Genomic DNA, 25,724 nt, shown 5'->3' on the forward strand with positions numbered 1-25,724 from the left:
TCTATTAAGATGGTTGTTGACTATCCCATATATATAACGCCTGAATATACAAATGCCCATACGTATAAAGATATGAGTGGTTTCTTTTCAAATATATATGCTCAAAAAAGGTCAAAATAGGCTTTAAGGGGCGCCTGGGTGGCTTGGTCGGTTAAGCGTCCGACTTCGGCTCAGGTCATGATCTCACGGCCCGTGAGTTCGAGCCCCGCGTCGGGCTCTGTGCTGACCGCTCAGAGCCCGGAGCCTGTTTCGGATTCTGTGTCTCCCTCTCTCTCTGACCCTCCCCCATTCATGCTCTGTCTTTCTCTGTCTCAAAAATAAATAAAAACGTTAAAAAAAAAAAAAAGGCTTTAATACATTAATTGCCAATGTTCCTTATTTATACATACATAATACACAATAAACTAATATATCTTTGTGTTCTTTTAGCACTCCTAACAGACTACACTTACCACATCAGGATCGAACTTTATTGTCTTTGGGTGTGTGTGTGTGTATGCATATGTGCTTGCAACATGTATGCAAGTACACTAGAAAACCCACTAATAATCTTTTGTTACTCAAAGAGAAAATTGTTTACTGTCACTTTAACTTTCATTTACTTATTAAAACAATTTTTTCATATTTATTTATTTTGAGAGAGAGAGAAAGCACAAACGGGGGAGTGGCAGAGACAGAATCCCAAGCAGGCTCTCCACCATCAGCACAGAGCCCGATGTGGGGCTCGAACTCATGAACTGCCAGATCATGACCTGCACTGACATCAACAGTTGGACGCTTAACCAATTGAGCCACCCAGGCACCCCTAATTTTCATGTATTTATTACGCTGAACTTCTGTTCATGTTTATTGACTACTTTCCTTGGTAAAAAACCGCTGATGCTCTTTATCATTTTTTCCCAATTGGGTTGTTTTTGTTAATTGATACTAAGAGATTTTTGTAAATTAGGGAAATTGGTCAACTTGCTATTTATGATACACATACCACAACTAACTATTCACATACTGGCTGACTGCCTCCCTGTGCTAGGTACTGTTCTAGACACTTCTCACAAGTATTTGATTCATTAGCTTTTTGGAAGCTTCCTTTTAACATGGCTACCTGTAGTTTTAAATGATGCACAGATTGAGCACAATTTAAGCATTTTCTTATTATCAAGACAAATACATAAATATGCTTACATTAAAAAAATTATTTTTCAGATGATTCTATCTTATGCTTTTAAGTTTTTATATTTCATCCATTGTGAAGTTTGATCATGCCTATTTTGTCTATTTTTCTACTGGGGTACTTATGTTTTTCTAATTGATTTGAGTTCCTCACTGTATTAACTGAAAGTAGTTTTCTTCTAGCACTTTGCCCTTGAAATGCATTCATTACATTTTTATTTATTTACTTATTTTTTTGTTTATTTATTTATTCTGAGAGAGAGACAGCATGTGCACAAGTGAGGGAGAGGTAGAGAGAGGGAGAGAGAGCATCCCAAGCAGGCTCCACACCATTCACACAGAGCCTGAAGCCGGCCTTGAACTTATGAACGGTGAGATCATGACCTGAGCCAAAATCAAGAGTCAGATGCTTAACTGACTAAACCACCCAGGTGCCCCTCATGATGTTTTTAAACCTAAATAAGTTTATATTTCAAATCAGTCTTATCCTTGGTATTTCTTTCCTCTTGCTCTTTAGTATGCATAACATTAAGAATTGTTTCATTTCATTTCCTTTTTTCCCTCCTTTGTGTTAGATCTAACTTTGTTTTTCCAAAGTTAACCAAGTGTCCCAGTTTTATTTGTTAAATAATCTATCTTGGTCTCTAGAGATCTTAAATGCTATTTTTCACAGAGTAAATTCATATATTCTTTTTTAAACATTTATTTCCTTTTGATATAACACATATTATGAGTTACACAAATCTTAATCATACGGTAGCTGATTTTTGACACATGCATACATCCCTCTACCCATCCCACTGCTTTTTTATGTAGTATTTCTCCCAATATAAGTATTTCTCAATTAAAAAAATTAGTTTTTGTTTTACCATTTAACTTTCGTTACACATGTGAGATTTCTAAACTTGATTTTTCCCTTTTAATGTTTCTGAATAAAATATAACCCATCTGCTTAGTATTGATCTCTGATGTTCTTTTTATTATATATATTGTTTTCTTATCCAGTAGGATCTGTTCTTTGAACTTATTTTTGTTTTTTTTTTAAATATATGAAATTTACTGTCAAATTGGTTTCCATACAACATCCAGTGCTCATCCCAAAAGATGCCCTCTTCAGTACCCATCACCCACCCTCCTCTCCCTCCCACCCCCCATCAGCCCTCAGTTTGTTCTCATTTTTTAAGAGTCTCTTATGCTTTGGCTCTCTCCCACTCTAACCTCTTTTTTTTTTTTTCCTTCCACTCCCCCATGGGTTCCTGTTAAGTTCCTCAGGATCCACATAAGAGTGAAACCATATGGTATCTGTCTTTCTCTGTATGGCTTATTTCACTTAGCATAACACTCTCCAGTTCCATCCACGTCGCTACAAAGGGCCATATTTCTCATTGCCACATAGTACTCCATTGTGTATTGAACTTATTTTTGTAAGCCAGAACCACACTTAGAAAAATATAGTTGCCTCCTTCCCCTATAACATTTTCTTTTTCTAAGTTTTCCATCTATTATCACCTGTCTTGGTTGATTTTTTTTTTTACAAGGGGAAAAAAAGTACACTACCTGAGCCACCTAGTAATTCTAGCAATTGCAAAATAGTATTTAATCCTTAAACAGAGAGAAAATTAGTAACAATTGGCTACAGATAAAAAGAACTATTTTCTTTTTTTTAATTTTATTTTTAATTTTTTATTTTTTAATGTTTATTTATTTTTGAGACAGAGAGAGACAAAGCATGAACGGGGGAGGGTCAGAGAGAGGGAGACACAGAATCTGAAACAGGCTCCAGGCTCTGAGCTGTCAGCACAGAGCCCGACGCGGGGCTCGAACTCACGGACCGTGAGATCATGACCCGAGCCGAAGTCGGCTGCTTAACCGACTGAGCCACCCAGACACCCCAAAAAGAACTATTTTCAATCAACTTTGAAATAACATTTCTGGGGTGCCTGGGTGGCTCAGTTGGTTAAGCATCCAACTCTTGATTTTGGCTCATGTCATGATCTCATGGTTGTGGAATCAAGCCCTGCATTGAGCTCCGTTTTGGGCATGGAGCCTGTTTGGGATTCTCTCTCTCTCTCCCTCTGCCCACTGCCTTTGCCCATGTTCTCTCTTTCTAAAAAAAAAAAAATTTCTGCGATGTTTTAACTATGTAACAGCCCATTTCTCTCTCTTCTTCCTTCCAACAAATAATTTCACTGCTCTGATTACCTTAATTTTAATGACTCCATCTTGTGGTTCACAGTGTTGCTTCAGAAAAAGCTTTAATTTATCACGAGAAAATAGGTGTTTTCTCCGGCTACAGTGGAAAAAGGAGGAGAAAGAGTAAAGTGTTAGTATAAAAGAATTCAGTTTGAACTGTATAATCTCTGTAAACCCATAACCTTCATTTCAAGCCTAGGAAAAGGACAATTCATTTTCCAATGGTATTTATGTAGAAGTTATGAGAAACTTCACAAATATTTATGTAGAATGTTATAATATCTACTCAAGTGGATCTATTATAAATGTCTGTTACAAAAATAGTATATGCATTTGGTGCTTAAGAACCACTTAGAAATCAAATAAACCTCAAGGAAAATATACTACAGAGAGTAAACCAAATTTTTTAAAATTAGATGATCATTCCTCCAAATACCACCATTAAAATTCTTTAAAAAAATTAAAGTCAGTAGATTACCAGATGTCACATAATACTGTCAACATTTAAATGGATATTTTGAACATTCTTGACCACAGGTCTTATCAAATTCTAAAATAAATTCACAGGATTAAGATTCTAAAAACAGAGGCACCTGGTGGCTCTGTTGGTTAAGCAACCAACTCTTACTTTTGGTTTAGGTCATGATCTCACAGTTGTGAGGATTGAGCCCCGTGTCATGGAGCCTGCTTGAGATTCTCTCTCCCTCTCCCTTTGCCCCTCCCTGGCTCACACATGTGTCTGAGCTCTCTCTCTCTCTCAAAAAAATATTCTAAAAATTTGCTATTTTTGATTCTCCTTGGCCCCAAATTGAGAAAAACACAAACATAGCACCACCAAAAACAAAACAAAACAAACTCCAAACATTCAAATATTTCTGGAAAAGTTCTGGAAGGAAAGTAAACGTTGTTGTTGTTGTTTTAATGTTTATTTATTTATTTTTGAGAGAGAGAGAGCACACACAAGGGAGGGGCACAGAGAGAGAGAGAGAGAGAGAGAGAGAGAGAGAGAGAGAGAGAGAGGAGAGAGAGAATTCTAAACAGGCTCCACGTAGAGCCCAATGAGGAGCTCAAACCCACGAACAGTGAGATCATGACCTGAGCCAAAGTCAGACGCTTAACTGACTGAGCCACCCAGGTGCCTCAGAAAGTAAATGTTTTAACTGAATTCAATGTATTCCTTTCAAGAAAAAGTCAAATTAAAAGCTTCTATGAGTGAATGAACAAGACAGAAGTTTTAAAGTAGTAGCCTCCTCAAAATGTATATTCTTTTCATATAGAAAGGATTATAGGAAAGAAAGGATTGGTTTACTGTGCTATCCCAGCACCATACATACAGTACATGACAATAAGAAGGTAATTATCTTTTGACTATTGAATAAATATACTAGTCCTCAAGAATGATATTGTCCTACATGGCAACCACTAGCCACATGTGGTGTTTTTGTTTTTTTAACCTTTTTAATTTATTTTTGAGAGAGACAGAGTGCAAGCGGGGGAGGGGAAGAGAGAGAGGGAGACACAGAATCTGAAGTAGGCTCCAGGCTCTGAGCTGTCAACACAGAGCCACACGCAGGGCTCGAACTCACCAACCGCGAGAGATCATGACCTGAGCCCAAGTCAGACGCTTAACTGAGTGAGCTACCCAGGCACCCCTTATTTATTTATTTACTTATTTAGGGTGGGGTAGGGGCAGAGAGAGAGGGAGAGAGATAATCCCAAGCAGACTCCACACTGCCAGCGTGGAGCCTGAGGCAAGGCTCAAACAATGAGTTCATGACCTGAGCCAAAATCAACAGTCAGACGCTTAACCAACTCAGCCACCCAGGCGCCCATATAGTGAATCTTCTTAATCAAACATAATTATTGTCTTTTAAACCAGCATAGATAGAAACCAAGTTTTACCTGATCTGTGTTGCTTTAACAATAGCACACTCGTACAATTCTTTTTTAGTGGGTTGCACCTTGTACTTGAATAATAAGGGGTCAACTGCATCTTTTTTCTTCCTAAAAAGAGCAAAGACACAAATCAGTTAATAATTCGTCTGAAAATGTGAGCTTTTAAATGGAAATCTAGTTTCTAAGAACATACAGTCACAGAATCTAAGGAGTTTTTAGTTTAGGATTAAAAAAAATTTTTTTTAAATATTTATTATTTTTGAGAGAGAGACAGAGTGTGAGCGGGGGAAGAGCAGAGAGAGAGGGAGATAGAATCCGAAGCAGGCTCCAGGCTCTGAGCTGTCAGCACAGAGCCCGACGCGGGGCTCAAACTCATGAGCCATGAGATCATGACCTGAGCTGACGTCAGATATTTAACCGACTGAGCCACCCAGGCACCCCAGTTTAACTAGAATTTTATGTTACTGACATCCCTTACAAGTTTATTAGCCAAAATAGTACAAAGCACTATTTTATCTTAGGTAGGTATTTCACTCATTCAATAAATTTTCCTGTGTGAAGAAATCAACTAGAGATGAGTAAGCACTGAGTACCGAGTTTAGATAAGATAAATTTGTAAACAAAATAGCTCTTGAATTTGCTTTTAAGCTTTCTTCTTCATAGCTATGTAATCCAAGAGCAAAAGTGGAGATAATGTAGTTTACTCTGTTTTAAGACCTGGCAGAGGCTATACCTTTAATCCTTGCCTCCACCAACTTCTCATCTTTTCTTCCCTTTGAGGATGCATTCATACATCTATCCAATAAATAGTTAAAAGCCTATAATGTGCCAAATACTAAACAATAAGGATTAAGTAGTGAACAAAATAGAACTATATTGGGGAGATACAGGCAAACAAACAAAAATACACAACAGAGTAGGTGGTAAGTGCTATCAAGGGAATACACTGCCAGGTAGAGGTACTCTATTTTAGATAGTGACAGTCCTGATAAATTGACCAGATAGGGCTTATAGGAAGTTAACGTTTAAGCAGAGATCTGAAAGAAAAGAGGGAGTAACTCATGAGAAAATCTTGAAAATAAGTTTAAAGGAAGAGAGAAAGGAGTGTAAAGGCCCTGGGGTGGATGTAGGCATGGTTTCTACAAGAAGCAGAATAAATAAGGAGAATAAAAGAAGATACAGCCAGAGAGGAGATAAAGGGCTAGATTATAGGCCACCATTTAGATTTTACTCAGAAAAGACACTAGAGGATACTGAATAATGGGGTGATAATGATTTAACTTATCAGATCAGAAAGATCACTCTGGCTGCCAGACTACGGGGCAAGAGTGCAAACAAAGATATTCTTTAGAAAGCTAATGCAATGAACCAAGTGAGAACTGATGGCACAACAGACTAAGGTGGTAGTGGTGCAGCAGGGAGACAAATGGTTGGACTCTTAAAAAGCTGCCCCTGCGCATGCAAGTGCATATGTAACGGGGGTGTAAGTAAGGGTTACTGAGAAGAAAATGACATGAAATGATGACAAAGGAAGCATTCAGCAATGAGGGTCAGATACAGTCAAAGTGATATAAATACAGTAAACACAAAGTGGGGGGTGGGGAGAGACTCCACACAAAAGGGATGCAGGAGACAATCACACAAATAAAACTGAAGTGTTCACCTTTAACAGCATTAAGTTCCTAGTTGGAAGACCAAGGATCTTTAGATGGAGACCCAGGATACACAGAAACTAGAAGATATATTTAATCATTCACCCTGACTATATGAAATGCAATCTAATATTTTCTATTCTATTAAAGTTCCTCATTAAATTAATTTCACAACATACATGAGGCCATAATCTGCAGTTTGAAAAGCACTGTTCCAAAAGAGCCAAAGAGAGAGAACTCTAAGTGTTCAGAGAACAATACTGATGTGGGTTTCCAATAAAGGAATTTCTTGAAATGAAAAGAGGGGAAAAAAGAAAAACAAGTTTTAATGAATCAGTGGCAGGTGTTCAAGAACAACAGATTTGATTGAGTTTTTAATCTTAATATAGTTTTCTGAGGAGGTGTTAACTTAGCAATTAATCACTACCATTGTATACATATAGGGGATGATCAAGTAGAATTAAAAGATTACTAAAAGTGGCAGTACATAATTTTAAGTCATAATTATAAATTTGTTTATATATTATTTGTTTATAGAAAACTTGTTTGTGGACTTTATCTTAATGGATTTAAGGCTATAAAAATGTGACTTTTCATGTATAAAATTATTTTTTTGTTTTTTCTTGCTATGTCATGAAATTCATTTGTGAAAATAAAGCATAATAGAATCAAAATCTTTTTTTCCAATCAGTGCAAATATTCTTATGGGGGTTTTGTTGTAACTCTTACACAAAACTCTATACAGGATAAAAATCATAATTGGATTCTTTCCAAAGAAGTACAGTTATTAGAGACCAACAGAAACTGCTTATCATATGGATTCACCTATAAGACAGGAATATAAAAGACAATATTAAAAAGAAACCCCATTTTAATAATTTTTCTTCCTTGCTTCCTAAAGCCTAGGCCTAAACAGCTGGAATACTAAATGGAATGTAGTGACCTTAACCATGACTGTGACTAATGGACTGATTTTATTGCCAACAAGTGCAGATCTGTTACCAGTTCTATATAGCACACTAACACCTAATGTTACATTTATAGAAATCAGATTGCTATTCCAATGATTTATTCATAAAATTTTACCATTTATTTTATAAATATATAATATTTCAATATGCCCATTATATATGTTAAATTTCAGTTCTACTTTTATTTTCTCAAAATGGAAATTCCATTTGTTGCTATTCCATGGTAATATTGGTAATACAAAAGCAATTAAAATTTTTTCTATAACAGTACAATAGAAATGACAAAAGACCAGATAATTAAGCTTTCAGCACAAATGGTTACTTATGGGTTTTTTTGTTTTAATTTCAAATGCTAACCTTCTCATACATTAAAATTTCATATATGAATTACAATTAGCAAAACAATTAGGTCCACTTCTTTAAAAATAACACTCAGATTCTGTAATCTTACTAACAATTAAGCAGGTTAACAATACAGTCAGATTACACTGCATGAAGAAAGTCAGTACATAAAGAATTTTAAACAGGATATACAATATATTCCTCAAGGTTCCTAGTGTTTCCTTGTGCTCTTGCAAATTACCACTAGGATATAAGATGTTACCAAAAATGTATCTTGTTCATGTACTATTTTCAAATTAGGATAATGTTTTTATGATATTTTAAAACTTTAAATAATACCTGCCTAGATAGGACTGCATAAAACACTGATCCATTGTAAAGGGCCTTAAATTTGTAAAGCCTTAAATCACAATAGCAGACAGAGTATATTATTACAAAGTGTTATTTACCTACCAATCTGAGTTGCTACAGATACTGTACTTAGTTTCTTCTACAAACCCTAAAAGCAACTAAACACACTGACGTATACTTGGCATACCTGCCTACTAAAATCAGATGGTAAGCTAGTGAATATTTTCAGGACTTTCAGGACTGTTTTAGTTGGTACTATCAATTTAGTTCAATTTTCAGAGAATTTGTGATTGCAAAGGAGCAAATTGTACTTGGCTCTTTCATTAAGAAAGGAAATTTGTATCATGTAGTTACAGAGACCGTTCTCAACAAGATGTGAGGGTTTTCAAATATAAATTTTCTTTAAATATTTTAGTAACTTTGAAGGGAGAGGAACAATAGTAGACATAAGTATAACATTACTCAATCCACACTTGATGGGCAAACATGAGATGAGTAAAGGAACACTAAGAGCAGATACACAATATGCATGTTTCAAAGAGCAGGACTAACAGATAAAACCCTAAATCTGTTATGTTCTATATGATGCAAATTAAATTATCTTCTCTAGCCTTAACTTTTATTTACTGCTACAATTGTGAGAGTAGCAAGTCAATTTTTAAAATAAAATTTGCTTATATATACATAAAATAAATAATTTTAAATTTAAACTATTCTTTATATTGTATAATCTACACAAAGTATCCTAACTTTGAGGTATAAAATTAGCCTCATCTCATTCTTAAGTATATTTAGATCCGTACAGCAAAGGCTCTGTCATGAATCCCACGGTAAATAGCTGAAGGAGAAAATTACTTCATATTGTTATTCTAGAACCCAGTTCTGGCAAAGATGTTGGAGAGTTCTGCAAGAATGTTAAGCTGAGGGTCAAAGAGCACTAAAATGTATAAGGCTGCGATGTCCATGACTTTGTCCATGGCTTTGTGATAAGAAGAGTTAACAATTTTCTCAGTCTCTTTCACAAACTTAGTTTAAGAAACATATGTTTAAGGTGTTAATACCCATCCTCAAAATAAATAAGTAACCTCCTTCCTAAAACCCTGACTGCTGCCCGCCAACAAAAGCTGACCTACAAAGGTAAATATGTAGTTTACTGTTTAATTCAATCAGATTCTGCAGTCCATGCCCAGACTGAGGAGTAAGCTAATAATATGTTGTTCTGAGAGAAAGCAACTTTATAAAAAGTCAAGCCTTTAATTTCTTACTTTTACTGATGTAAAACTAACTTTGAAAAAATTAATGAATATGCTCCCCCAAATGTATCAAAATATTCTATTTAAAAAATTCTCATGACTAGAATATATAAAGAACTCATAATTGAACAAAAGGACAAATAAGCCAATGTAAAAATTGGTACAGGACTTGTATATCTTCCAAGGAAGATACACAAACGACAATAAGCACGTGAAAAGAGGCTCATTATCATTAGTCATTAAGGAAATTCAAGTCAAAATGACAATGACATACCACTTAATCCCACTAGGATGGCTATAATCAAAACACTTGAAAAATAGTGAGTGCTGGTGAAGATGTGGACAAATTGGAATCCTTATATATTGCTGTTAAGTATGTAAAATAGTGGAGGTGCTGTGAAAAGCAGTTTGGCAGTTCCTCAATAAGTTAAGCAATTGTCATATGACTCAGCAATTCCACTTTTGAGTATATACCCAAAAGAATTTAAAATAGGGACTTGAATACGTGCTGGTACATCAATAATCACTGCAGCATTATTCATAATAGCCAAAAAGTGGAAACTCAAATGTCTATCACTTGAATGGATAAATATAATGTAGTATATACATACAAGGGAATATTCAGCCCTAAAAAGGAATGATTACAAAAATTAGCCTCATCTCAATCTAAAGTATATTTAGACAGGTATACCAAAGGCTCTATCATAAATCTCAACATGCTACAACATGGATGTAATTTGAAAAATAGTACTAACTGAAATAAGACAGACACAAAAGAACAAATACAGTATCACTCCACTTATATGAAATATCTAGAATGAGTAAATTTATAGAGACAGAAAGCAGATTAGAGGTTACTAGGTGATGGAGGGAGAGAAGGGAATGTAGAATTACTACCTAATGGGCACAGAGTTTCTGTTTGGGGTAAAGAAAAGGTTTTGGGAATAGTGGTGATAGAGGTACGACACGGTGAATGCAATTAATGCCATTGAATTATACACTTAAGATGGTTAAAACAGAAAATATTATGTTATATATATATCTTAACCCTTCACTCCCTCAAAAAACGCTGGTGATCATCTTAATGATCTATGTAAATTCTAAATATGTTTAATTCTTTAAAAAAAAAATTTTTTTTTAATGTTTATTTATTTTTGAGACAGAGAGAGACCATGAACGGGGGAGGGGCAGAGAGAGAGGGAGACACAGAATCTGAAACAGGCTCCAGGCTCTGAGCTGTCAGCACAGAGCCCGACACAGGGCTCAAACTCACAGACCGTGAGATCATGACCTGAGCCGAAGTCGGACGCTTAACCGACCAAGCCACCCAGGCGCCTCTAAATATGTTTAATTCTAAATATGCTGCCTTAGTATGTCTTGCAGATATTATGAACTATGATGCTGGAAAACTTTTCTAACTCTGAACTTCCATTTCTCCTCAATGATATAAGAAAATGATCATCTACCCTTTTAGAATGGTTCTGAGGAATAAAATAAGAAAACGTATATGTGGGTGCCTTTATACAGCTCAACTCATGGAAAATGCCAATAACTGTTCCATTCCCATCCCTTCAAGTCCCCTACTGAAACATGAAAAACTCTGTATTATGTTTTATTGTCAGGGAGCAACCAAGACAAGGTAAATTTCTTACTTACTGAATTAATAGAAATAAAAGAACAAAGGTCCAAAGATGACTATTTTTCACCTTTCCTGGTATCTTAGGATACAGTGGTAGCAAATCTACAAACAAGTAGGCATTTTATGATGCTGATGTATAGCGAAGGCTCAGATTTTTTGAGAATCACAAACAAGTTAAAATATCTGTGAATAAAGTAATTGACCAGCTTACTCACTTTTCCTACCGCAAGGGTCTGTCCCAAGTACCTATATTCACGGGATAAGGCACAACATATTTAGATAGGAAATTATGGTCAAATTCAGTACTATTCTGTGATAAGCTTGTTATAAGTGGCACAAGTGCTCTAAATGGCACATATAACAAGCAAAATATTTACTATTACTAACTGGGATTATGAATTAATTTGCTTTGTATAACAAGCAAAATATTTATTATTACTAACTGGAATTATGAATTAATTTGCTTTATACTCAAAGTAACAAATTAGCCACAAACTATGCATGTAGTTCATATTCAAATCTATAAGGAAGAGAAAGGACATTAATGAGCTGAATAATAGAGTGCTGAACCTAAGAGTCTAGACATTCCTCATCCTAAGCACCTCACAGCACCTACAAGAATTAGAAGATTAGGTTAAGGGTTACTACAGGGGCACCTGGGTAGTTCAGTTGGTTAAGCATCCAGACTCTTGATTTCAGCTCAGGTCATGATCTCATTATCTGTGAGACTGAGCCCCGTGTCAGGCTTCACCTGCTTGGGATTCTCTCTCTCTCTCCCTCTTTCTTTGTGCGTGCATGCATGCATGCGCTTTCTCTCTCTCAAAATAAATAAACTAATAGGGGCGCCTGGGTGGCTCAGTCGGTTAGGCGTCCGAGTTCAACTCAGGTCATGATCTCACGGTCTGTGAGTTCGAGCTCCGCGTCAGGCTCTGGGCTGATGGCTCAGAGCCTGGAGCCTGCTTCTGATTCTGTGTCTCCCTCTCTCTCTGCCCCTCCCCCGTTCCTGCTCTGACTCTCTCTGTCTCAAAAATAAATAAACGTTAAAAAAAAAAAAAAATAAATAAATAAATAAACTAATATATAATTAACTCCACTTAAGGGTTACAATCTTTGATACGCTCCAAACAAAACACATGAACTACTGTCAGAGCTGCTAAAGGATATACATTAACTACATAATCCCCAATAGTTTTGCATCATAAACCCTATATTCAATGAGGGACACAAATGACCTATTAATTTCTTTTTCTGCTTAATTGTAGCAACTCAAAAAATGCGATGTATCAAGACTTAACATATACGGCCATGTCATGCTTCATTCACTCATCTAAAAATCATTTTTTTTCTGTCAGGCAATGTACTAGCTAGGTGACTTTGTGCAATGCCAATTAACATTTCTAAAGCAGAGGTTCTTCTTGTTAAATAAGGATTACAACATTCTTCTAGGAGTGACTAATATGCATGTAAAGAACTTAGCACACTGCCTAGACAGCAAATGCTCAAAAGCCAGTTATAGATACAATAGTTCAAAAACATCAGACAAAATAGTTCAAGTCAGAAGTTGAATTACAAGGTTCTGAAGGAATTTGACAGTTACTGATATTTCAGAAGCAAAGGCGATAAAGGAAGTAGTTAAGAGTAGCCTCAGGGAGTTAATATCCAAAATATATAAAGAACTGATACAACTCAACACCAAAACCCCCCAAATAATCTAATTAAAAATGGGCAGAGGACTTGAATAGAATTTTTTCCAAAGAACACATACTAATGGAAAACTGACACATTTTAAAAATGTTCAACATCATTAATAATCAGGGAAATGCAAATCAAAACCTTACACCTGTCAGGATGGCAAAAATCAAAAAGACAAGAAATAAGTGTTGGTGAGAATGTGGAGGAAAAGGAACCCTTTGATAGGAATGTTAACTGGTATATCCACTGTGGAAAACTGTATGGAGGTTCCTCAAAAAATTAAAAATAGAAATAACGGGGCGCCTGGGTGGCTCAGTCGGTTAAGCGTCCGACTTCGGCTCAGGTCACGATCTCACTGTCCGTGGGTTCGAGCCCCACGTCGGGCTCTGAGCTGATGGCTCAGAGCCTGGAGCCTGCTTCCGATTCTGTGTCTCCCTCTCTCTCTGCCCCTCCCCCGTTCATGCTGTGTCTCTCTCTGTCTCAAAAATAAATAAATGTTAAAAAAATTTTTTTAAAAAAAGAAATACCATATGATCCAATAATTCCTTGTATTGGATACCTACCCAATGAAAACAAAAGAAAATTCAAAAAGATATATTCACCCCATCCCTATGTTTATTTCATTATTTACAACAGCCAAGATATGGAAACAACCCAAGTGTCCATCCATAGATGAATGAGTAAAGACACACACACACACACACACACACACACACACACACACACACACACACGGGAATATTAGGCAGTCATAAAAAAGGATGAGATCCTGCCATTTGTAATAGCATATATGGAACTAGAGGGTATTATGCTAAATGGAATAAGCCAGACAAATAACATATAATTTCACTTATATGTGGAATCTAAAATCAAATGAATAAACAAAAAGCAGAATCAGACCTAAGTACAGAGAACAAACTGATGGTTGACAGAGGGAAGAGGGATGAAGGGATGGGCAAAATGGGTAGAGGGGAGTGGAAGATACAGCCTTCCAATTATGGAATGAATAAGTAACAGGAATAAAAAGGTATAGCAGTAAGATTATAGTCAATGGTATTGTAATAGCACTGTATAGTGATAGATAGTAGCTATACTTTGGTGAGACTATAGAGAGAGTTACTGAATCACTATGTCATATAATGTAAGTATAGAGAAAGTCGTTCAATCACTAAGTCATATAGCATATATACAGAGAGATGTTGAATTACTTTTTTTTTTTTTCTAAATAAGCTTTACACCCAGTGTGGGGCTTGAACTCATGACCCTGAGAGATCAAGAGCCACATTGCTCTACCAACTGAGCCAGGCTGGCACCCCCAAATTACTATGTCTTAAATCTGAAACTAACGTAACACTGTGTGTCAACTATACTCAAAAGAAAAAAAGCGGCCTCAGGTTTCTTATTGGAATATTATTGCACTGTTCACTGACAACAGGGAAGGAAAAAAACATAAGATAGACTGGAAAAAGAATTTTTTTAAGTTTGAGATGCCTATAAGGCAGAGAAGGAACAGAATGGAGCAATAAAGATTTAGAATAGGAGGGAGTGGAATGAAAACATGTAAGAAGACTTTTAATCAGTTGAAGACAGCTGAGATTTTTAAATTTACCTGTAGACAATGACAATCTTTTTCTTTTATGTTTATTTATTTTTTAGAGAGAGAGAGCATGAGCAGGGGAGGGGCAGAAAAGGAGAGAGAGAGAGAGAGAGAGAGAGAGAGAGAGAGAGAGAAAGAGAGAGAGAGAGAGAGAGACAGAGAGAGAGAGAATCCAAAGCAGGCTCCAGGCTCTGAGCTGTCAGCACAAAGGCCAATGCGGGGCTCAAACTCACTAACCGCGAGATCATGACCTGAGCCGAAGTCAGATGCTTAACCGACTGAGCCACCCAGGGGCCCCGACATTGCCAATCTACATGTGTTTGTAGGATTTTTCTCCAGAAGCATTCAGCTGACCCATGTTGTCAACTGACTGAATTTCAGAAAGTTAGTGTCTTTACCGTATGCACCATAAAGCAATTAAGTATAATAATTAAAGTACAGAATGAATTTTCTCAAGTAAACAAAAATAGAATGTGTTAAGTACAATTGAATGAGGTGAACTTCAAGTGCTCCTAAGCAGCTGACTACAATTAACAAGGTAGCTTTAAATCTTGAAAATTCTAATGTGTGTTGTTGAACCACATTTCCTAGATGGATTTTATACTGTATGATTACAAAGGAAGAAAGGAAGGATTAAAGAAAAACTTATTTCAATGGGATATCACTAGTCAATCTGATACACAGTTAAAAAATTAACAAAAATCACTTACCCATTTTGAAAAGAACTGTTTTGTGTTTCTGAATCATCACTATCACTGATGATAATAGTTTCTCCATCTACACTGCTGATATGTCCATTAGCAAAGCCATTTTGATGTGATGGAGGAAGGACTTCCAAAATCCTACACTGCAACCTAAAGAAAATTATATATTTAAAAATGCAAATTATTTTATATTTTATAATCAAACATTTCAGAACAATCTAATTATTATGAACAACTGAAAAGATATTTGCTTTTGTAGAGACTATGGCTTATTGATGTAACTAAATTAAGAAACAAGAAAATCTGTAACATCAAATTTAACAAAAGTTAGCTACAATTTAAAATAATACAAAGGTCAATTTATCAAGATTCTTAGCAATTATATTCTTAAAAAAATTTTTTTAATGTTTATTTATTTTTGAGTGACAGAGAGAGAGACACACACACACACAGAGAACGAGCAAAGGAAGAGCAGAGAGAGAGAGAGAGAGAGAGAGAGAGAGAGAGACAGAGACAGAATCCAAAGCAGGCCCCAGGCTCCGAGCTATCAGCACAGAGCCCAATGCGGGGCTCGAACACAGGAACCAGGAGATCATGACCTGAGCTGATGTCGGACGCTCAACCAACTGAGCCACCCAGGCGCCCCCTTAGCAATTATATTCTTAACTAAAGTTACTGTTTAGAAAATCAAATACTGGCATAATATGTCATTATACAGGTTGAGTCTTAGTTTTTCAAAACATCCAATATTTTAAATACAGAAATTCTCCAGATCATAACCTGGAGATCATTCTTACTGTAGTTTTTGTTGGGATTTCTGATCTCTATAAAACTTCGTATTCACTAGTTCTACTGCCTCTATTTTGGGTTCCCTTACTTCTGCCCACTCTATCTGGGTTTTATGGGCTGCAATTTCAGACATATTCACCACAACTGAAATATTCCTCAATCCCACTTTCACTATCCCAATTTGCAACTGATAATTAAAATGTAGTATATCCATACAATGGAATATTATTCAGCAAAAAATAAATAAAAATAAAAATGAAGTACAGATGAACCATGAAAACATTATGCTAAATGAAAGAAACCAAACATAACTGCCACATAGTATATGATTCCATTTATATGAAATATCCAGAAGAGGCAAATCCATAGACAGAAAGTGGCTGCCTGGAAGGTGGGGGCAGAAAGGGAAGAAGGTGAGAAAGGACAGCCATGGGCACTGGCTGACAATGGGCATGGGCTTTCTTTTGGGGTATGGAAAATATTCTCAAATTGGTTTATAGTATGGGCTGTACAACTATGAATATATCAAAACCCATTATGCTGTACATTTCAAATGTGTGAATTTTATGGTGTGTGAAATATGTCTCAAGTTGTTGAAAGAAGACAGAACCATAAGTAAAAAGGTATATAGTAGGGAGTAACAGAGAGAAAAAGTGCATTGCTGGAATTCTATCTATAGCCTCCCTACAACTCCTGGGCAATCCGGAGGTGGGGGTGGGGGTAGATTTTATTAACTAAGAATATCTTAACTATATATACACCTACCAATGGGGTAGAAAAAGTGACTCAAGATTGGACAATTTTCTCACTACATCATTCATTTGGTCACCCTATATATTACAAGTTTTGATATATTGTGGGCATTCGTAAAACTGCCTATTCACTATCCCCATACTCCTAGGAACTTCAATATTCCTATATCCCACCTTCTTCCACATGTGGGAGCTGTCATGTTCCCACAGGGCCCGGCCAGGGTTAGTTGATACTGGGTAGGCAACTTTTTGCTGAGCCAATACATCTTTTCCAAGATTTTAAAATTTGGAATCTAGAGAGTAAAAATTAGTCCCTCTCCTATCATGGAATCTATACTATAAAGTATGAAATTCTGTGCTTTTGGCAGCCATGTTTCCTGACACAACCAACAGGTAACTGTACAAGTAAGAACATAAAGTCTACAAGAGACATGAAAGGAGAGATGACAAGGGTACTAGAGGCAATCAATTCTTATTCCTGTTCTTCCTTAGACTTAGTTGTGCTTTGCTCATCTCAGGTTTAGCTGTTTAATCTTTCTTTTGATTCAATAAATGGATAATTGACCCTTTTACCTGTTTTTTCAAAATGAATTTTTGTCACAGCCACAACAAAGAGACTCATACAATTCCAGAAAAGAAACAGTATATTCAGAGCAGATTCACTTTGGGAAGCTGGTGAATTTTTATACAATAGCATTTATTCTCATTAGTGTACATTTTATCATGTGCCTATAATTATCCATTAGGAGAACATCTTTAGTATGCCCTACAATATCTGATAGCACTGTTAGGCACTGAGAAAACCAGGACCATGGATCTACTACTAGGAAATTTTTGCACCCAAATTGAAGAAAGCAACTGGTTTTACAGCACCCCAAGGCTTAAGAATCAACAAAATGGAGACTATGTAGGTGAATCTAGCCCTCAAACCATCTTATCTTCATTCTTTGCTCATTTTCCCTCACTCTGAGTCTAATACAGGTTCAATTAAAAGTATCATATGTGGCTCCTTTACAACTTGCTCTTAAAGAATTGAGAAAAAAGGGAGAAGACTCAAATTACTAAAACCAGAAGCAAAAGTGGGGACATTACTAGTGATTTTTACAGGAACTAAAAAAGATTTTAAGAAAAAATTATGGACAGGGGCACCTGGGTGGCTCATTCGGTAAGCGTCTGACTTCGGCTCAGGTCATGATTCAATTCCTGAGTTTGAACTCTGCATCGGGCTCTGTGCTGACAGCTCAGAGCCTGGAGCCTGCTTCAGATTCTGTGTCTCCCTCTCTCTCTGCTCCTCCCCTACTCACAATCTGTCTCTCTCAAAATAAAATAAACATTAAAAAAAAATTTTTTTTTAAAAAAAGAAAAGATTATGGACAATTGTATGCTAACGAATTGGATAACTTAGATAAAATGGACAAATTCTTAGAGACAGAAACTACCAGAACTGACCCAAGAAGAAATAGAAAATCTAAACAGATCTATAAGTAGAATAGAAAGGTGGGGGCGCCTGGGTGGCTCAGTCGGTTGAGCGTCCAACTTCGGCTCAGGTCACGATCTCGCGGTTCGTGAGTTCGAGCCCCGCGTCAGGCTCTGGGCTGATGGCTCAGAGCCTGGAGCCTGCTTCCGATTCTGTGTCTCCCTCTCTCTCTGCCCCTCCCCCATTCATGCTCTGTCTCCCTCTGTCTCAAAAATAAATAAACATTAAAAAAAAATTAAAAAAAAAAAAAAAGAAAGGTGATTGAATCAGTAATCAACCTTCCAATGAAGAAAAGCCCAGGACCAGATGGCTTCACTGGTGAATTCTACCAAACACTTAAAGAATTAATATCAATTCTCAAAATCTTTCAAAAATTGAAGAGGAGAGAACACTTCTTAATTCATTTTATAACACTAATAATACCCTGATACACAAACCAGACAAAAACATGGCACAACATATGAAAAACTCTTATAACTTAACAAAATACAAACAACTCAATTCAAAACAAGCAAAGGACCAGAACAGACATTTCTCCAAGAAAAGATACAAATGGCAATAACCACATGAAAAGATGTTCAGCCATCATTAATCATAAGGGAAATGCAAAATAAAAACTGCCATGAGATACCACTTTATACCCACTAAATGCCAATTATTTAAAAAAAAAAGAAAAGAAAAAGAAGTGTTGGTGAGGAAATAGAGAAATTGGAACCCTTGTGCATTGCTGATGAGAATATAAAATGGTGTAGTTGCTCTGAAAACAATATGGTGGACCCTAAAAAATTAAACACAGAATTACCATATGACCCAGAAATCCTACTTCTAGGTATATACCCAAAATAATTGAAAACTCAACAGATATTTGTATACCAATGTTCATAAGGGCATTATTCACAATAAACAAAAGGTGGAAACAAGTGTCTACCGACAGATGAATGCATAAACAAAATATATATGTATGTATACACACACACACACACATACACGCACAATGGAATATTCAGCAGCCACAAACAGGGGTGAAATTCTGATATACGCTACAACATGGATTAACCTTGAAAACATCATACTCAGTGAAATAAGCCAAACATAAAATAACAAATATTGTATGAATTCACTTATATGAAGTATCAGGAAGAGGAAAATTCATGGAGACAGAAAGTAGAATAAAGGTTACCAGGGTCTGGAGGAAGGGAGAAATGGGGAGTTATTGCTTAATGGGTACAGAGTTTCTGTTTGAAATGATGAAAAAGTTCTGGAAATAGTAGTGATGATTACATAACACTGTGAATGTACTTAATGCCACTGAATTACACATTTAAAAATGATTACAATTTAAAAGGATTAAAAAAAAAAAAGAACTTTTTTTCTGTTCTAACAGTAAAGCCTAAGACGGCACAATTACCAAGCTAACTACTTTGGTAGCAAAGGGAAATGGTGGAAAAAAACCTGCAGACTAACTTTCACCATTGGCTGGCAGAAATAAACCAGTGTTTCTAAAGAGGAACAACTACAGGAAATCTTATAAAAAATGTTAATTATGTAATCTAATGATAAAAAAGTTCGGTAATTTAGTGACATGAACTGCACAAAAGTATGCAAGAAATCAAATGGACCCACTTAAAAAAAATGTATTATTGAGGCATAGTTGACAATATAATGCTACATTCATTTCAGGTATACAACACTGTGATTCAACAATTCTGTACATTATGCAGTACTTACAACGATAAGCACAGTCACCATCTGTCACCATACAGTGTTATTACAACATTATTGACTATATTCCCTATTCTGTACTTTTCATTTCCATGACTTACTTATTTTGTAACTGAAAGTTTTTCTCTCTTAAACCCCTTCACCTCAAATGGACCCTGGGTATCCTATCCAGGGATGGTTTGCTCAGAGTTCCCCATGGTGATGGAGGGAAGGGAAGCTCTTCAGTGAACATTTGACAAGGTTCAAGTTACAAAAAGAAATAGTTTTTCACTGGCCGAGCTCAGCTGAGTGCTCCAAAACGGTGATGGTGGTGGTGGTCACGAAGGAAAAACAAAGTAAATGAATCTACTCTAGGCTCAGGTATGGTTGATGTAGTGTCTAAAACAGTTTGACAGTCCACTGAAGGGAATAGCCTATGACCCCCAGTACCCACAGAGCTCTAATAATTTAACAACAAATTTATTTAAAACCAACAGAAAAATAACAGATAGAAATATAAATCCCTGACAGAATAAGGGAGAAGCAAACCAGTACAGTACAGAGATAGACACAGCCTAGAATGTAGGAAATATCTTATATATAAATTATACTAGTTATTACCAAAGCTATCAATTTTGCACAAACCACAGATTTAAAATTTTTCTTTCTTTCTTCCTTCCTTCCTCTTCTCTTCTCTCCTTCCTTTTCTTTTCTTCCTTCCTTCCTTCCTTTCCTTCTTTCCTTCTTTCCTTCCTTCCTTCCTCCCTCCCTTCTTCTTTCTTTTCTTTCTTTCTTTTTTTTTTTCTTTTCTTCTTTTCTTTTCTTTTCTTTTCTTTTTTCTTTTCTTTTCTTTCTTTCTAATCTAAGCAAGGCCAGGCCTACTCACTGGTGCTTAGCTAAATATCAGTTAACTATTCAAAACGGCAAGTCGACACTTTTTTTTTAATGTTTTATTTATTTTTGAGAGAGAGGGAGCACAAGTGGGGGAGGTGTGTGGGCAGGTGGAAAGAGGATCAGAAACAGGCTCCATGCTGACAGGAACTCACAAACTGTGAGATCATGACCTGAGCTGAAGTTGGGCACTCAACCAACTGAGCCACCCAGGAGCTCCCAAGTCAACACCTTCTAATAGATTTCCAAATAGACTTAGTCTATGTCTTTCAAATCCACTTTCTACAATTTCTTGGTTCTAGTGAGTCCAAAGAAGATTGGAGTGTAAAAAAGGTGGAAGAATCAAGAATTAAGACCTAGCTAATGGGTTTCCGAAGATACACAACCTTCCTAAATTAAAGTTGTGCTCTATTATTTGAGGACAGAGTAGAGGCTGACAATCAAAAGATGGTCCTTATTATTATTAGAGTTCCTGTATGTCACATTAAGTACACAAGTTACACATAATTCTCTCTTCATACCAACTCTGCAAGTTATAAATTTTGCAGTGTCAGAAAAGTTAAATCATTTGCTCATGGTCATACAGTCTATAATGATACAGCCAAAACTTTAGCTTTGACTCTGAATCTTCCACTCTATCACTGGAGTTGAGGGAGAACAGATACACTGTATTGACTCAAGGGTATTTCAGAGCTTTAAGCCTACACAGTCAAGAGGCTCCTAAAGTGCTAACAACTTAAAATACTTTTAAGAGTGAAACCAAGTCTGTGGAACAGCAGCAAGAACAGAATCTGAGGACACAGAAGTTAGCAACAAATCTATAAACAGTGACAAGCTAAGCATGGAAATAGACTTTTATAAGAATATGGTATATCCTCTTCCCTCAAAAAGTTGTTTTTGTTTTAAAAGTAATTCGTTTTATAGCCAAATTATGGAAAGAGCCTAAATGTCCACCAACTGACAAATGGATAAAGAAGATGTGGTTTATACATACAATGGAATACTACTTGGCAATGAGAAAGAATGAAATCTGGCCATTTGTAGCAACGTGGATGGAAGTGGAAAGCATTATGCTAAATGAAATAAGTCAGGCAGAGAAAGACAGATACCATATGTTTTCACTCATATGTGTATTCTGAGAAACTTAACAGAAGACCATGGGGGAGGGGAAGGGAAAAAAAAGTTACAGAGAAGGAAGGAGGCAAACCATAAGAGACTTAAATACTGGGAACACACTGAGGGTTGACGGGGGTGGGGGAAAGGGGAAAGTGGGTGATGGGCATCGAGGAGGGCACTTGTTGGAATGAGCACTGCGTGTTGTATGGACACTAATTTGACAATAAATTATAAAAAAACAAAGTAATTTGTTTTAAATAGTCATAGTTCAGGGGCTCCCGGGTGGCTCAGTCAGTTAAGTGTCCGACTTAGGGTCAGGTCATGATCTCGTGGTTCATGAGTTCGAGCTGCATGTGGGACTCTGTGCTGACAGCTCAGAGCCTGGAGCCTGCTTCAGATTCTGTGTCTCCCTCTCTCTCTCTGTCCCATCCCCACTCATGCTCTGTCTCTGTCTTAAAAAAAAAACCCAAAAAACATTAGAATAGGTTCAGCTAACATCCACCATCACATCTAGATGCAAAAAAAAGAATGAAGAAAAAATTTTCTCCTTGTGATGAGAACTCTTAAGATGTATTTATTTGCTTAACAACTTTCCTATATGTCATACAGTAGTGTTAGCTACAGTCATGTTGTACATCATATCCCTAGTACTTATTCATTTTTTAATCGGAATTTTTTTAATATATATATTTTTGAAGATTTATTTGTTTTTGGGAGGGAGAGCACAAGCAGGGAAGGGGCAGAGAGACACGGGGGACAGAAGATCTGAAGCGGGCTCTATGCTAACAGGAACGAGCCTGATGGGAGGCTCGAACTCATGAACTGGGAGACCATGACCAGAAACAAAGTCAGACACTCAATTGACTGAGTCACCCCAGTTCCCCTATTGCTGGAAGTTTGTACCTTTTTGACTACTTTCCTCCAATTCTCCCTTCCTTCTATGTCCTCTTATAGCATTTCTTATCCAATCCTTTATTAATCTTTCATATGTATTTCACTTATATTTGCCCTGCAAACTCTATCCCTACTACCTGTGTTCTACTTGAGAAAAAAAAAGTACTAGCGCTTTACTCATATTAGATTAACCTGTGGCATCCAACACAGTAGTTTACAGACACAATATTGAATTTAACTGACTAAAACAAAAAATTATGACTCAAGACTCTATCCCATCAAGTTTTATTTTCTTTACAACATTGATCAGAATCTGAATTATCATGTTGATTTGTGGGTTTCTGTCTCTTGCACTTGAACCTAAGTCCCTAGTCCTTGTCTTAGTCACTACACTCTTTCCAATACCTACAAAGTGACAACTGAGCACACAATGCTTGCTAATGAATCATAAAATTTGACTTTGTGTATACTTTTAAGTACTAAATTGAATATTCCCTACCACTTCCAAGAAAAAAGACATAACTGCATTTTTCATTCCTGGGAACTGTGCCAAAAGATAGAAAGTCAATAGGGGCGCCTGGCTAGCTCAGTCGGTTAGGCGGCCGACTTTGGCTCAGGTCATGATCTCGCGGTCCATGAGTTCGAGGCCCGCGTCGGGCTCTGTGCTGACAGCTCAGAGCCTGGAGCCTGTTTCGGATTCTGTGTATCCCTCTCTCTCTGACCCTCCCCCTGTTCATGCTCTGTCTCTCTCGGTCTCAAAAATAAAAAATAAAAAAAAAAAAAGATAGAAAGTCAATAAATAAAAATTATAGTTTTTCGCCATACTTGCAGTCTCCTTTTGTTGCTACTAGATAGCATTCTTTCATCTAAAGCAAAATATTTGAAAAGAAGAAAGCTTAAACAGCTCAGACTACAAAAGTAAAATAATTAAAGTACCCTCTGATAAGAACAGTGATTAAGAATTTAACCAGGAAACCTGTTTAAATACTGAAGCTTTTTTCCCCCTTAGAATCAATGATCAAAAGATGATGATTTTCAGACACTTACAATATGACCTGCATCACTCTTAGAACAAATGATCAAAAGATTAATCTAACCACATATATAAAATCCTGTATCTCTTCCCATTTAGACAAATTATAAAATGTTCAGGTAAAGGGAAAAGTAAATAGTGGACAATGAGTACATTCAACTACAATCTTTTAATTCTATTCTTTAATTTTTTTTTCACTCATCTGTTTCTCTCAAACAGAAGAACACGGATTCTGACACTGCCTGTGCTTGGAAATTATACTACTTGTGACCTTGAGCAAATTTTAGTTAATTAACCTCTGTGTATGAGCTTCTCAATTGCAAAATGAGCAAATGAGCACTTACTACATATGGCTGTTGCAGGAATTAAATAAGATCTTATAAATAAAAAGCTCAGAGTCTGGCATATAGTAAGCTCTCAAAGTTTATAGGTATGGTCATCATCTCCCTAAAATGACATATAGCAAACTCTCAAGAACAGTGACTATGATGTAAGAAAATTAGGGACTAAAAAAAGGATGAGTCATCACAGCTGGAAGACTCTTCTTCACTGGTCTCTGACAAGTACTGGAAGGAATAAACATTTACTGAGTGCTTTATGTGGCAGGCACTATGCTGGGCTCCTAACAAATACTAACTACTGTGGCAGATGACTGACACAGTCATGGCCCCATTGAATCATACCACTCTGATTCCCTCCCACATGATCTCTGGATTTGTTCATGTGACTTGCTTTGGTCAACGGAATACTAGCAATATGTAGCATGCTGAGGCTTGAAATGTGCTTGCACACTGAAGCTTGCCCTCTCTTGCTGCTGGGAACCCTGCTACCACCCTGGGAACGAGTTTGGATTAGTAGCTTCCTGAAGGGTGAAATGAAAGTAGCCACCCAACTCTGAGGCCCCAGATACGTGAGTAAGGCTATTCTAAAGTAGAGGATCTAGACAATCCAGCCCCAGACAGGCCAGCCCAGATCATAGGAACATTTCAGCCAACCAATTGTGAGAATAAGGTTTATTGATTTAGGCCACTTAGTTTTGCAGGCAGTTTGTTATTCAGCAAAAGCTAACACAACCACCCTATGAATATAGATAGTGTTTCAGTTTTACAGATTAAGAAAGAAGGTTCCCAGAAACAACAGTTTGGCTCCAAAGGATTTTCTACCAAGCCACTTCTGCATGCCATACTCTGAAGTTCTCAATAAAAAAGGGATCTCTGTAAAGCAGTACCTTTCCTCTATTCCAGGAATCAGCACACTATATGGCCTGTGAGCCAGATCTAACTTATCTCCTGTTTTTGTATGTATGGTCTGCAAGCTAAGAATAATTTATACATATTTAAATAATTTCAAAGTCAGAAGAAGACTTTGTGATATGTGAAAATAACAAGATATTCAGGTTTCAGTATTTATAAATAGAGAACTATTAGAATACACCCATGCTCATTCATATACTGTCTATGGCTGCTTTTGCACTCCAACAGCAGAGTTGGGTTGCTGCAACTGAAACCATATGAACTACACAGTCTATAATATTTACTATCTGGCCCCTTATTTTAAAAAAAGTATACCAACATCTGCTCAGAATTATTCTCTTGGCGTATGTTTTTAATT

At 36.5% G+C, this 25,724-nt stretch overlaps 1 protein-coding gene across 3 annotated transcripts in view; it reads right to left on the reverse strand.

Annotated features, from left to right (window-relative positions):
• The window catches only part of BAZ1A (bromodomain adjacent to zinc finger domain 1A), a 93,870-nt gene that overhangs the window by 44,992 nt on the left and 23,154 nt on the right, over positions 1–25,724 (reverse strand). For all 3 annotated transcript variants that reach the window (XM_042989559.1, XM_042989560.1, XM_042989558.1), the window contains 3 exons: positions 15,467–15,610; positions 5,266–5,367; positions 3,373–3,460 (listed from right to left, as the gene is read on the reverse strand). In XM_042989559.1, coding sequence (XP_042845493.1) covers positions 3,373–3,460; positions 5,266–5,367; positions 15,467–15,610 — 334 coding nt within the window. The remainder of the gene's footprint in view (positions 1–3,372; positions 3,461–5,265; positions 5,368–15,466; positions 15,611–25,724) is intronic.

The sequence above is a fragment of the Panthera tigris genome, chromosome B3, assembly GCF_018350195.1.
Source record: "Panthera tigris isolate Pti1 chromosome B3, P.tigris_Pti1_mat1.1, whole genome shotgun sequence".
Taxonomy (NCBI): domain Eukaryota; kingdom Metazoa; phylum Chordata; class Mammalia; order Carnivora; family Felidae; genus Panthera; species Panthera tigris.